This window comes from Macaca mulatta, chromosome 12, assembly GCF_049350105.2.
Source record: "Macaca mulatta isolate MMU2019108-1 chromosome 12, T2T-MMU8v2.0, whole genome shotgun sequence".
NCBI lineage: Eukaryota > Metazoa > Chordata > Mammalia > Primates > Cercopithecidae > Macaca > Macaca mulatta.
In genome coordinates this window covers 17,231,310-17,244,958 of record NC_133417.1, presented here as the reverse complement: position 1 = coordinate 17,244,958, position 13,649 = coordinate 17,231,310, and the positions used below count along the sequence as shown (strand labels likewise).

Genomic DNA, 13,649 nt, shown 5'->3' with positions numbered 1-13,649 from the left:
TGCCTCGGCCTCCCAAAGTGCTGGGATTACAGGCGTGAGCCACTGCGCCCGGCCTGTGCCTGGTCTTTTACTCTGTTTTCTGTCTTATCTTTGAGGAAATGGAGTCAGTGCCCGCCACCCCCCCCCCGAGTTGGTGTGTGAATCTGCCTGTATTGATAGCAGCTGGCAGAGCTTATTTAGCAAACTCCACAGGGTTGAAGAATTAAAGAGGCTGAAATCAAAGGTAGACTCAAGTATAGGGCTGTAAAATATTAAAAGTCAACTAAAAACAGGGCCAGTTTTGACATGTTTGTGAGTGTGCACAAGCAGAGGTAGGGGTTTTCCAGGCCAGATCACAGCCTGCAAATGTTATGAACAACACAGTAAGCATTCGGATCATTTAATTTGAGGCATTCAAATATAATTAAATGTAATTAATTCAAACTAATTTTTTGTGGAGTGAGTGGGAAGCTTCCTGAATTATGGAATTAGGCAATCCAGGTGTCAGTTGTACTTAAGTTGACATTACTAAAATATTTTCAGAAGTTTTCATGGACAATTTAAGTTTTTTCTCCAGTCTCATTTGCGCTCTTAATTTACTCAGCAAAACATTATCTTCTTGGACAAAGGTCATTCCCAGCCTGGCTGTCACCTGGCTTTGTCATAAATTCCAAGAGATTGTGATGTGGACAAATGATGTGCTGCTTGTGTCAGAAACAGACATTTGTAAAATTGTAATCCCAATTTCACTCTGGGTTGCCTTTCCTTCTTCCATTGCCTGGGTGCAAAGCAGCAAAAATAAATAAATAAATAAATCCCTCTGCACGCCACCGAGAGTCAGGCCCGGGAGTTACCCCATGAACAGTGTGAGGCTCCTGACTTGAAGGAGCATCTAGCAGTACAGGAGACAGCACAGCCTGGTGACCCGGGGACCACAGGAGCATGGCCCTCCCCTGTCAAAGCTGACTTCTCATTTCTCAGGACAGAATCCATATGCTTTACCGTGCCCTTCAAGACCCTGGCTGACCGGCCGTGGTCCATCTCCCTGGCCTTACCTCACTGCCCACTGGACTCCTGTGGCCCCCTCAGTTTCTCTCTGCTCCTCAGACTCCCGGACTGGAGCTGTTGCTGCCTCAGGGTGTTGCTTTGTGTGTTTTCACAGATGCGTTTAGGGGAGATAGACCTAAAAGAGTCTGGGCAACATGCGCAGCCTCCAAGCGGTTCGTTCACTCATCACTCAGCTGCTATGACCAGACTGCCTGTCTGCTAGTGCCTGGTGGGTACCAAGCCCTGGGGAAGGAAGCAATGCCCTGTGGCCGTTGTTCCCAAGGACTGAGCACTCTTCTGTGCAGTTAAGGTACGCAAACATGAGACACTGAATAACCCTGAAAGAGACAAGGAGAGGACCAGAGGTCACTGGGCTGAATATGATGAAAAGTCAACTAAAAACCAGAAAAAAAATTAAATAAAATAAATAATAATTAAATAAACATTGGAAATAAGCTATAAGGCAGCGATTGGGGAGAAGCTTGTGCTCTTGGCTGCAACAGAACCCGGAGGAGACCACTGCTGAGAGGGTGCCCGGGTGTAGTCAAGCATGGGCCAAAGAAGGGACCACCTGGGTTCAAACTTGGCCTCGTCATTTCAGCAGCTGTGTGTCCTTGACCAATGGCTCAGCCTCTCTGAGTCTAGTTTTTCTCATCTGTAAAATGGGGATAATATCTACTTCGCAGGATAGAGGTGAGATAATAGAGATGGAGGCCTGGCACACTCAGTAGATGCCCACATGGGCACGTACTCGCCTCCCATGCCCCACCCTGTGCTGCTATAGAGGAGAATGCTGAGGGAGATCTGTGCTTGAGTCAGCTGAGCATAACTAAGGACACCTGAAATTATGTAACCAGGTGACAGACATTCATTCTCCACCCTGGGACTGGTTCTGCTTCATAAATTAAGGGACTCAGGGTGGCCCAGAGGTCCCCAGATGCAGGTCCAAGTGCAGCACTGCTGGCTATACACAGGCGGATTCTTGGGCCTCACCCCAGACTCACCAAGTCAGAATCCTTGGGGGTGAGGCTCAGAACCCATTTTTGTAAGTCTTCCCAGGTGATTCCAAGTACAGCCTGGTCTTCGCACCCACACAGCCAGACGGTCCCTGAAAAGCTTTCTGAGCCTTTGCAGTTGGTGTTTCTGGTCCCATCAAATGTGCTGAGCAGCGTGGGTCTGGTTCAGTGTTCATCCCCCACTTTCATCAGAGACAGGGGGGTTCTCTTACTCCTCACGCGTGGGAGGAAGCCGCAAGCGGAGACAACTAAGTGGAGAAATCAATCTCTAGCAGCTGCTTGCTGCCCTGCTCTGGAGGTTGTCTGTGAGGAGGGGAAACAGCTAACTTCCAAGACCTGGGGTGCTTTCTCCCCACCCATCAGCTGAATGGAAACTGAAAATGAGCCTCCGAGGCTGGAGATCCGTGACAGGATTGAAACCTTGACAAGCAATCCCTGCTCACGTGGCTGCTTTCCACCTAAGAAAGAAAATGAAACTCCTCAGAGTTCCTGCTCTCGTAAGAACATAAAAATTATTTACTGTCACTGAGGTTCTTTCCAGATTGCCCCAAACAGCCATAACTTTCCCAGTTTTATCTGGCGGGTATTTGGGGTGGTGAATTGCTGTTCACATAGTGCATTCCTATTGCAGATCCAGCGTTACTAGATTTTCCCCGTGAAGACAGCTCATCTCTTGAGTTCTGAGTGCTCGTAACAGAGCAGGGGAGTGAAGGAAAGAGGTTCTCTCTGATTGTTTCTTTTCTTTTCTTTCTTTCTTTTTTTTTTTTTTTTTGAGACGGAGTCTCGCTGTGTCTCCCAGGCTGGAGTGCAGTGGAGTGATCTCGGCTCACTGCAAGCTCCGCCTCCCGGGTTTACGCCATTCTCCTGCCTCAGCTTCCCAAGTAGCTGGGACTACAGGCGCCCACCACCTTGCCCGGCTAGTTTTTTGTAGTTTTAGTAGAGACGGGGTTTCACCGTGTTAGCCAGGATGGTCTCGATCTCCTGACTTCGTGATCCACCCGTCTCGGCCTCCCAAAGTGCTGGGATTACAGGCTTGAGCCACCGCGCCCGGCCTCTTTTTTTTTTTTTTTTTTGAGAGTCTCGCTCTGTCGCCCAGGCTGGAGTGCAGTGGCGCAATCTCGGCTCACTGCAAGCTCCGCCTCCCGGGTTCACGCCATTCTCCCGCCTCAGCCTCTACGCTAAGGACTGGGACTGCAGGCATTTGCCACTACGCCCAGCTAATTTTTTTTTTTTTTTTTTTTTTTTTTTTTTGTATTTTTAGTAGAGATGGGGTTTCACTGTGTTGGCCAGGATGGTCTCAATCTCCTGACCTCGTGATCCACCCGTCTCAGCCTCCCAAAGTGCTGGGATTACAGGCATGAGCCACCGCGCCCGGCCTCCCTGATTGTTGCTAAGTGGGTGCTTTAAAAACCTCAGTAAGAGCCTGGCACAGTGGCTCATGCCTGTAATCCCAGCAATTTGGGAGACCAAGGTGGGTGGATCACCTGAGGTCAGGAGTTCGAGACCAGCCTGGCTAATATAGTGAAACACCGTCTCTACTAAAAATACAAAAATTAGTTGGGCGTGGTGGCACACGCCTGTAATGCCTGCTACTTGGGAGGCTGAGGCCGGAGAATCACTTGAACCTGGGAGGCAAAGGTTGCAGTGAGCCAAGATTGTGCTATTGCACTCCAGCATGAGCAACAAGAGCGAAACTCTGTAAAACAAACAAACAAACAAACAAAACCTCAGTAAGAGTGGAAGTGGTTTACAACTATTGGTGCCATGACAACAGATAAATCGGAAAAAGGGAACTTCAGGAACAATGTGGTCGGGATGGAGGTGTTGGAGGTTGTTTTTTCTTTTAATTAACAAAAAAAAACAGGAACACATTTAGAAGTAAATAGAGGGCCCAATTTTCTCTTTTTGGTCTGAAAGGGGCTTCAAAAAATTGTTTTCAATGTTAAACAGAATAGCAATGGCAATGAAGATAGTGAGAAGCACAACCATCTGTTTAGCATGTCTCCCCCGTGTTTAGCTGGGGGAGAGATTTCCTCTATTTACAGGGGAGACTGAGGCTCAGAAGGGTCAAGTGCCTGGCCCAGGCACCTCGTCCTGTTAGAGGAGGGCACAGCTGCCTGCCGCCCCTCCTTCCCCATCTCTGCTTCTCTCATCTTCCTTGAGGAAGATTCCATCAGAGGTTTTAGTTACATATTCCTACACCACGCCTGGAATATAGTAGGTACTCAATAAATCCAACGTTTCCTGAGTTAGTGGTGAGGAAAAGCTGGACTCAGGATCAGGCTGCCTGTGAAGCCTGGCCTGTAGTTTGCCAGCTGTCCCAGCCTCAGGGTCCCCACACCCAGACGTGTACGCAGTAACAGAGCACTTTTCTTGCCTGCAACAGTGCTTGGTTCACAGTGCATGCCAGTTAAGTGATCCATATTATTATTTTATCTTAAGAGGACTTCCAGCCGCTAGAACTGTTGATGAATAAATGTTTGCTGTTTAAGCTACCAGGGTGTGATACTTTGTTATGGCAGCTTGAACAAACCAGGATATTTAGAAAATAATTATTTAAAAAGAACTTCTAAGCAGACATTTGATAGAGCACTGGCGTGGGTGGACATTCATTCTGCCCCATCCCTGCGCTCCGGTGGAGGCGGGCTGCTCTGGGACTCTCCGTGTGCGGGATTGCTGATGCCCAGGGTGGGGTGCCCTCCTGTTTAGAGAGAGGTGCTATTACAGCAGTTTGGCTGTCTTTGATCTTTACCCACTGGTTCTGCAGACTCCCTGTGAACCCTGGCAATGCTTCAGCATCTGATCTGCCCCCTTTCTTTCTTGGATTAGAAAGATGCCCTAGGCAATACCATTCAGGACATAGGCATGGGTAAAGACTTCATGACTAAATCACCAAAAGCAATGGCCACAAAAGCCAAAATTGACAAATAGGATCTAATTAAACTAAAGAACTTCTGCACAGCAAAATAAACTATCATCAGAGTGAACAGGCAACCTACAGAATGGGAGAAAATTTTTGCAATCTATCCATCTGACAAAGGGCTAATATCCAGAATCTATAAGCAACTTCAGCAAGTTGACGTGAAAAAAGCAACCCCACTCAAAAAATGGGCAAAGTATATGAATGGACACTTCTCAAAAGAAGACATTTGTGCAGTCAACAAATATGAAAAAAAGCTCATCTTCACTGGTCATTAGAGAAATGCAAATCAAAACCACAATGAGATACCATCTCATGCTAGTTAGAATGGTGAGCACTAAAAAGTCAGGAAACAGCAGATGCTGGAGAGGATGTGGAAAAATAGAAATGCTTTTACACTGTTGGTGGGAGTGTAAATTAGTTTAACCATTGTGGAAGACGGTGTGGCAATTCCTCAAGGATCTAGAACCAGAAATACCATTTGACCTAGCAATCCCATTACTGGGTATATACCAAAAGGATTATAAATTATTCTACTATAAAGACACATGCACACGTATGTTTATTGCAGCACTGTTCACAATAGCAAAGACTGGGAACCAACCCAAATGCCCATCAATGATAGACTGGATAAATAAAATGTGGCACATATACACCATGGAATACTATGCAGCCATAAAAAGGATGAGCTCATGTCCTTTGTGGGGACATGGATGAAGCTGGAAACCATCATTCTCAGCAAACTAACACAGGAACAGAAAAGCACACACCGCATGTTCTCACTCATAAGTGGGAGATGAACGGTAAGAACCATGGACACAGGGAGGGGAACATCACACACTGGGGCCTGTCAGGGGTTGGGGGGTTAGGGGAGGGATAGCATTAGGAGAAATACCTAATGTAGATGACGGGTTGATGGGTGCAGCAAACCACCATGACACGTGTATAGCTGGGTCACAGACCTGCACGTTCTGCACATGTATCCCAGAACTTGAAGTATAATAATTAAAAAAAAAAAAAAAAAGAGGTCTTCTGGAAGTTGTGTTCTAACCCCTGTCACGATCAATGTTTTGCATGTAGCTTTGGAGATGGGAGTGTGAAAAGTCACTTACTGTTAGGGTCTGTGCTAAGAGCCCACCCACTTCGTGCCAGTGGAGCACCTCCTGCAGCATTCCGCAACGAGTGCCGTCTCTAGATGACATGTGAGAGGGTGGGCAGCAGGGGTCAGGGTGGAGACCCAGGTGCCATGTCCCTACCTGCAAGACTGGATTCTAGCTTTTATTTTGTCCCAACCCCTCATTTGGACACAGCTGGATTCCTATCTTAAGATAAAATAATAATATGGATCACTTAACTGGCATGCGCTGTGAACCAAGCACTGTTGCAGGCAAGAGGTGCTCTGTTACTGCGTGCATGTCTGGGTGTGGGGACCCTGAGGCTGGGACAGCTGGTAGGCTACAGGCCAGGCTTCACAGGCAGCCTGATCCTGAGTCCAGCTTTTTCTCACCACTAACTCAGGCAAAGTTGGATTTATTGAGTACCTACTATATTCCAGGCATGGTGTAGGAATATGTAACTAAAACCTCTGATGGAATCTTCCTCAAGGAAGATGAGAGAGGCAGAGATGAGGGAAGGAGGGGCGGTAGGCAGCTGTGCCCTCCTCTAACAGGACGAGGGGCCAGGCTGAGGAGGACGGAGGCTGCAGAACCCCAGGGAGTCTCGGCTCTCCAGCCCAGGTGCAGCTGCCCCTTGGGCAGACAAGCCTGGAACACATCCGCTCATTAGTGGCCTACCCAGGCAGCTGGCCGAGCGCCTGTCCCCGAAGGCCTTCCTGAGCTCAGAGGCTCCCCAGCCCTGGCACTGAGGGTGCAATCCCAGAGCTGCTTTCCCAGGCTCGTTGCACAGGCAGGTGCAGCCCAGGTGTCTGACAACTTTGGCTCCAGCGTCATGGACTCCACATCTAAGACCTTGTGGGACACCCAGGAGTTTTGAGCTCAGCAGTGAGCTCGGAGCTTGAGCTTGGGTTGCAGAATCCAAAAATCAATTAATGTGGGGCTTCAGGGGACATCTGTCTGACCGGTGGTTTCGTAAAATCTTCAATCACTGTGAGACAGAAGATGTGTGCTGCATGCTGTGGCTAGGGCATGCGTGGCTGCAGCCGCCGCCAAATAGGAAGGGCCCCCGCAGTGCCTCCATCCTGCAGCCGTGACTTTCTTCCCAAGTGCAGTGGGGTGCAGGGGGGGGGAGTGTCTTGGGTCAAGGGGCTCTCCAGGCAGCTCTGCCTCCTCCATAGTCCTCCAGGCCCCCTTTACTTGAAGAATAAGCAACTAGCCCTGTGGCAGTCAGTTCTAAGGGAGAGGGGCCTGAAGTGTCAGCAAGAGTCAGAGCCAGGCACCTGGCAGAGCTGTGAGGGGCAGAGGCAATGGTGATGGGAGCCAGTGAGACCAGAGCATGTGTCAAATCTCCCCTCTGATCATTTTGGAACAAGTGCAGTGAGCTGGAGTTGGAAGTGTTCCCAAATTGCAATCATCTGGGGTCTTCGTCTGTCTCTTCTCCCGGTTAGTTTGGCAGCGGATGTGAGGGAGGTGCTCTTCATCAGTCACTGGGCTCATGAATGGTCCTCATTTCCCGAATCCTTCTGCATCGTTCTCTGAATTCGGCAGGGGCACGTCTCCCCGGGCTGACGGCTGGGGCTCCGGGTGCATCTGGCTGCAGCAGTCCGGGAGGGGGCCCAGGCTGCATGCAGATCTCGAGTGGGTCTCAGAGAAAGAGACACACAGGCCCCACATACGTGTGCACACACACACAGGCATGAACATGGGTACGAAGCATGTGTGCTCCACACACTGACTTCACTGGGAACACTGACCCCTGCTGCAGAGAGACCAGAGCAAGGGCTAAGGGAGGCCGCGTGAAGGAGCGCTCAGCCCTGGGAGGGCGCCTGGGAGAAGTGAGTCATTGACCAGTGGCCACGGGAGGGTTCGCCTTGCTGAGCTATCTCTGGAGCCTGAGGTCACAGGGTCTCTCACGCTGGCCCCTCAAGTTTCTGGGAAGGGTTTTGACAGGGAAGTTGTCCGCAAGCCCTTTCCGTCCCTGAAACACTGCCTAGCCTGCTCAGAAATGTCCCATGTCCGTGGCAGGCTTGGTGTTCCTCCTGCCATTCTAGGCTTTCTGCTGCTGCCCCTCCCGTCCCCTCCCCTCCCGTCCCCTCCTCTTCTCTTTTTTTTCTTTCTTTTCTTTTCTTTTTTAAAATAGACATAGGATCTCTTTATATTTTCCAAACTGGTCTCAAACTTCTGGGCTCAAGCAATCCTCCCTCCTTGGCCTCCCAAAGGGCTGGGATTACAGGTGTGAGTCACTGCGCCCAGTAATTTGTGTAAGTATAGCTCGGACTCTACTAAACCGCCTAGTCTTGCCAGTCACTTCCCGGGCTTTCCTGCCTCCCGGCCTTCCTTTATCTCAGTCCCTGCTGCCTGGAATGCTCTAGTTCTCTCTGTCTCTCCCTGTTTTGTGTTTGTCAGAATCCTCATTGTTTTTTAAGCCCACTCAAGCTCCACCTCTCCCAAGAAACATCGGGGGCCTACTTTAGTCGAAGAAGACTCTTAGCTCCGAAGTTCTCTTCCCCTGAGGCTTCAGTTTCCTTACCTGTAAAAATGAGACAATACCATGTCATGGTTTGTTGTGAACATTCCCTGTGATGACCTTCATAACAGTGGCCAGCATACAGTAGGTGCTCAGTGAAATCCTCATTCCTTTCCTGTTCTATGCCAGGCACAAAAATACAGATGTGAGATGCAGCCCCTGGCCTCTCGGGAGGGAGCAGGGCTGGGGTGGAGGAGGCCTGGGCGAGGGGTTCCATACCTACCCAGGGAAGGGAAGGGATGGCAGGAAGCGTTTGAGAGGACCTGCTACTGGGCTGGGTTTGAAGGACAGTTAGAGGACATCGGGAGCACCTGAGAAGCAGGAGTATGGTGAGGCAGTGGGACAGGAGGAGGACAGGCTGGGAGGATGGGAGCCGGGTGGTGGGAGAGGCTGGGTGCTGGGCACTGTTGGCGGCAGTGGGAGAGAAGACGAGAGCCTGGACTTTATGAAGAGGTGAGGAAGTCACTGAAGGAGTTGAGGGTGGGGGCAACAAGTGGGAGAGGCTGAGCCAGGAGAGGTGGCTCAGTGGCCTGCAAGGGTGGGTGGGGACCAGTGGAAGGCAGCCCTGACTCAGGCTTAGTCAGAGATCCCGGTCCCAGGTCCCCTGCCCCTCCCCGCCGCAGCATCACAGCGCCCTTCCTGGAATAAAAGGTGGAAAATGCGAGTTTGCTGTTTGGTGCTGCCCTTGAACTTGTCCGGGCAGGGAGGGTGATGGCCCTTCCTGAAGGCCGCCCATGTCCAGGCCCTGCTCAGTCTCCATCTCCTTGCACCCACGGTGGTAACCAAGCTCCCCACCCTGACACCTGGCTTGCCTTTCCTGGGGCGGTTTCTCCCTCAGGGACTTTGCTCCTCTGTTCAGCCTCTGCTATTTGCACAGCCCCTCAGCTGAGTGGGTTTCAAGTGAGCAGAGCGCACAGGGGCTTTGAACACCAGCCACGCGGGGCCGGGGAGGAGGGCAGGGAGTAGGAGGGCGGCAAAGGCAGCCACGCGCTCCACATGTTTCTCTGGATGCCCCCACTCCTCCAGGCACCCCGTGAGGGTCTGTTTTGGCCCCTGTTGTGCCCTGATTCCCAGCACCATGCCTGGGAAACCGTTAAATGGATGCTTATTGAACACCAGGGTCGCTGTCTCCAAGTCCCAGGTGTATTGTGGGTGGCCAGTACCTGCCTCCGCCTTGGATGCCCCTCCCCCACCGCAGTAATCTAATTGCCCAGGATGTGGGGCAGGGGCAGAGCGACAAGGGTCGGGGAGATGACCCTCTCCACCTTCCCACTGCAAGGCCTTCTGCCGCAGTCTCACTGTGTCCTCCTCCATGCATTCTGAGAGGTAAGTGAGACTGGGAGTGTGGGCCCAGGTGACCTACGACTGTTTGCGGGGCATGGGGCAGTCAGGAGGGGCGTGGCCTCCACTCCATGCCTCTGAAATGTGCTGGCCTTGATCTGGAAATTGCTCATTTTTCTTACCACTGAGCTTGGCAGCCATTGGGGAATTTCTGGAGGGAGGGGGATCCTGGAAGGAAACCACCACCGTGGGACCTGTTGTTCCCCCAGAAGCCCAAACACAAAGAGAGGATGCAGTGGAGGTGGTGCTGCAGAGGGGGCTGTTTTTCCCTTAAGAACAAGCCGCCTCATGTCGGAAAAAGGAAGGCCGTTATCCTTTCATCTCGTTTTTTCCCTCCAACCCCGGGTCTGTGTGTAGGATTTCAGCAGCGGGAGAGCGGGTGGCAGGAGGAGGTCTCTGCACGAAACAGCAGCAGTCAGGTGGGTGCCCTCCCTCCATGTGGATTTCCCTTCGAAGCCCCACAGTGACCTTGTGACTTGCCTGTTGTTATCCTCATTTGCCAAGTGAAGCTCAGAGAGGTAAACAGACTTGCCTGGGGTCACACAGCATGTACTCATGGAGCTGCTATTTTTCCCCTATTTTGTTTTTTGTGTTTTTTTTTTTTTTTAATGAGACAGGGTCTCCTTCTGTCACCCAGGCTGGAGTGCAATGGCATGATCTTGGTGCACTGCAACCTCCACCTCCCAGATTCAAGTGGTCCTCCCACCTCAGTCTCCTGAGTAGCTGGGACTACAGGTGCATGCCACCACATCTGGCTTTTTTTTTTTTTTTTTTTTGTATTTTGTAGAGACAGGGTTTCACCATGTTGCTCAGGCTGGCTGGTCTCCAACTCCTGGGCTCAAGGATCCCCCTGCCTTGGCCTCCCAAATTGCTGGGATCACAGGTGTGAGCCACTGTACCTGGCAGGAGCTGCTATTTGAATCCAGGTCTCTGTGGCACCAAAGTCATGTTGAAGCGTCCCCTTGGATGGGAAGAATGGCAGGCCTACACAGACCTACTATCCCCAGTCTTGTTCTAGATCATTTCAGGCCTTCCCTCTATCAGAGCTTACTGTTTCCATGACCTCCTGGGTGTCTTCCCTGTCATGCCTTCTCCTGCATGTGCTGCTGAGTCAGTGTGAGGTTGGCTTCTGGGCACCGGGGTGAGTGTGTGGGGACTTCGGGAGACGGCATCTGGTGGGATTTCAGGCTGCCACCCACTCAGCCTTTGGGTGGACAGAGAGAGCTAGGTTTGGGGGGGCAGGAAGCCTATTGCTAGGAACTGGGAACAGGAGCAAAGTCGGTGCCTACAGCTGGAAAGGAGGCAGCAGTCACAAGGACCCCAGATCCACTGTCACGGGGTGTGCGTTTGTCCTTAGTCCTGTGGGAGCTGATGGGCAGGTTAACTTGGATGCACCAGCAGAAAGCCACAAGGCTGAGACTGCCCGGTGGTGAGAATCATGCAACATGTGTCTGGCCTCCTGCCTCCCACTCCCCCAGAAGGGCTCATCCTTGAGCCTGCGCAGGGGAGAACAGGAGTAGCCCTGGCTGTAAATAATCCCCAAGAGCCACAAGGCCCAAGGTCCCCTGCAGGAAGAGAAATAGCCTGTTTGCCTCCTAAGAGCCAGAAGACCAGGGGAGAAAGCTCAGGAGAGAATCGAGTTCACAGGGTGAACATCCATGGAGTGCCTGCTACGAGCGGGGCTCGAAGGTGTGTGGATCCAAAGAGGAAGGAAGCAGCCCCCTCACACCCTTAGGATGGCTGCTATTAAAAGAGCAGAGAGGGCCAGGCATGGTGGCTCATGCTTGTAACCCCAGCACTTTGGGAGGCCAAGGTGGGTGGATCACCTGAGGTCAGGAGTTTGAGACCAGCCTGGCCAACATAGCAAAACCCCGCTGCTACTAAAAATATAAAAATTAGCTGGGCTTGGTGGTATGCACCTGTAATGCCAGCTACTTGGGAGTCTGAGGCAGGGGAATCACTTGAACCCAGGAGGCGGAGGTTGCAGTGAGCTGAGATCATGCCATTGTACTCTGGCCTGGGCAACAAGAGCGAAACTCCATCTGGAAAAAAAAAAAAAAAAAAAAAAAAGGGCAGAGAAGAGCAACTGTTGGAGGACATGGAGAAATTGGAACCTTTGTGCATTGCGGGTGGGAATGTGTAATGGTGCAGTTGCTATGGAAAACAGTATGATGGTTCCTCAAAAAATGAAGCAGAATTAACATAAGATCTGGCAGTTCCACTTCTGAGTGTGTACCCGACCGAATTGAAAGCAGGGTCTCAGAGATATTTGCAAACCCACATTCACAGCGACATTCTCACGATAGGCCAGAGGTGGAAGCGACCCGTGTCCATGGGCAGGTGAGTGGATAAACAGAGTACGACATACGCGATGGAATGATTCCTCAGCTTCAACAAGGAAGGAAGGACAGGCCATGACATAGGTGAACCTTGAGGACATTATGCTAAGTGGAATAAGCCAGTCATGAAAGGACAAATACTGTATGATTCCACTGTTACCCGGTACTTGGAGTAGTTAAATTCACAGAGACAGAAAGTCAATTGGTGGTTGCCAGGGGCACAGGAGGGAAGGGGATTGAGTGTTTAATGGGTGTAGAGTTTAGAGTTCTAGGGATGGATGGTGATGATGGCTGCATGACACTGGGAATTTTCTTCATACCACTGAACTATACACTTAACAGCTAAGATGGTGACTTTTATGTCATATATATTTTACCACAATTAAAAATAATTTTAGGCCGGGCGCGGTGGCTCACACCTGTAATCCCAGCACTTTGGGATGCTGAGGTGGGCGGATCACAAGGTCAGGAGATCGAGACCATCCTGGCTAACATGGTGAAACCCTGTCTCTACTAAAAATACAAAAACAAAATTAGCCGAGTGTGGTGGCGGGCACCTGTTGTCCCTGCTACTTAGGAGGCTGAGGTGAGAGAATGGTGTGCATGCAGGAGACAGAGCTTGCAGTGAGCCAAGATCACACCACTGCACTCCAGCCTGGGCAACAGAGCAAGACTCTGTCTCAAATAATAATAATAATAATTTTAAAATTAAAACAAAACAAAAATAAAGTGTCCTGGTGTAGTGGCTCATGCCTGTAATCCCAGCACTTTGGGAGGCCGAGGTGGGAGGATCACTTGAGGCCATGAGTTTGAGACTAGCCTGGGCAACACAGCAAGACCCCATCTGTTTTTTTAAAAAGTAAATAAAACAATAAAGAAAATGGACATGGACTAACTGGCTCTCAGGGGCCAAATTGGCATGGAGCCCTTGGCATTGTATTATGTAATCTTCCCATCAACCTCTGTGAGAGAGCTCCCTTCGTTCTGATGCAGAAACCGAGGCTCAGAGGCATGACTTTTTTCGCCCAAGGCTTTCACTGGTCTTTATGTCTTAGGTGAGCACTGATTCGGTGCATTGTGCTGGGTTATAACATTGGCACTCCATCTGCCAGGGCTTCTAATTTCAGCTGGGAGCCCTCATGCACTCAAAACAACAGAAGAGGAAAGGGCCATGTAATTGGTTGTGAAGATGTGTGGACAGATCAGGGAGGCCTGAGTCATCAAGAAGGCTTCTAAGAGGAGGAAGTGGGAGAAGTCCAGAGGCTATGGCTGGGCCACCACTCTTGCCCCAGCCGTTACCAGGACTCTGCTGGGTAGAAACAGGCTGTGTGGGAATCCTCAGGAGAAGGACACACGCCTCTGGAG

The 13,649-nt window shown here is 50.8% G+C and overlaps 1 protein-coding gene across 1 annotated transcript in view; it reads left to right on the top strand.

Annotated features, from left to right (window-relative positions):
• The first annotated feature begins 10,158 nt into the window (after nucleotides 1–10,158).
• RALB (RAS like proto-oncogene B) overlaps nucleotides 10,159–13,649 on the top strand; it is a 52,783-nt gene continuing 49,292 nt past the window's right edge. The window contains exon 1 of the mRNA XM_077956147.1: nucleotides 10,159–10,364. Within this exon, the coding sequence (XP_077812273.1) occupies nucleotides 10,176–10,364 (189 nt within the window). The 5' untranslated portion in view covers nucleotides 10,159–10,175. The remainder of the gene's footprint in view (nucleotides 10,365–13,649) is intronic.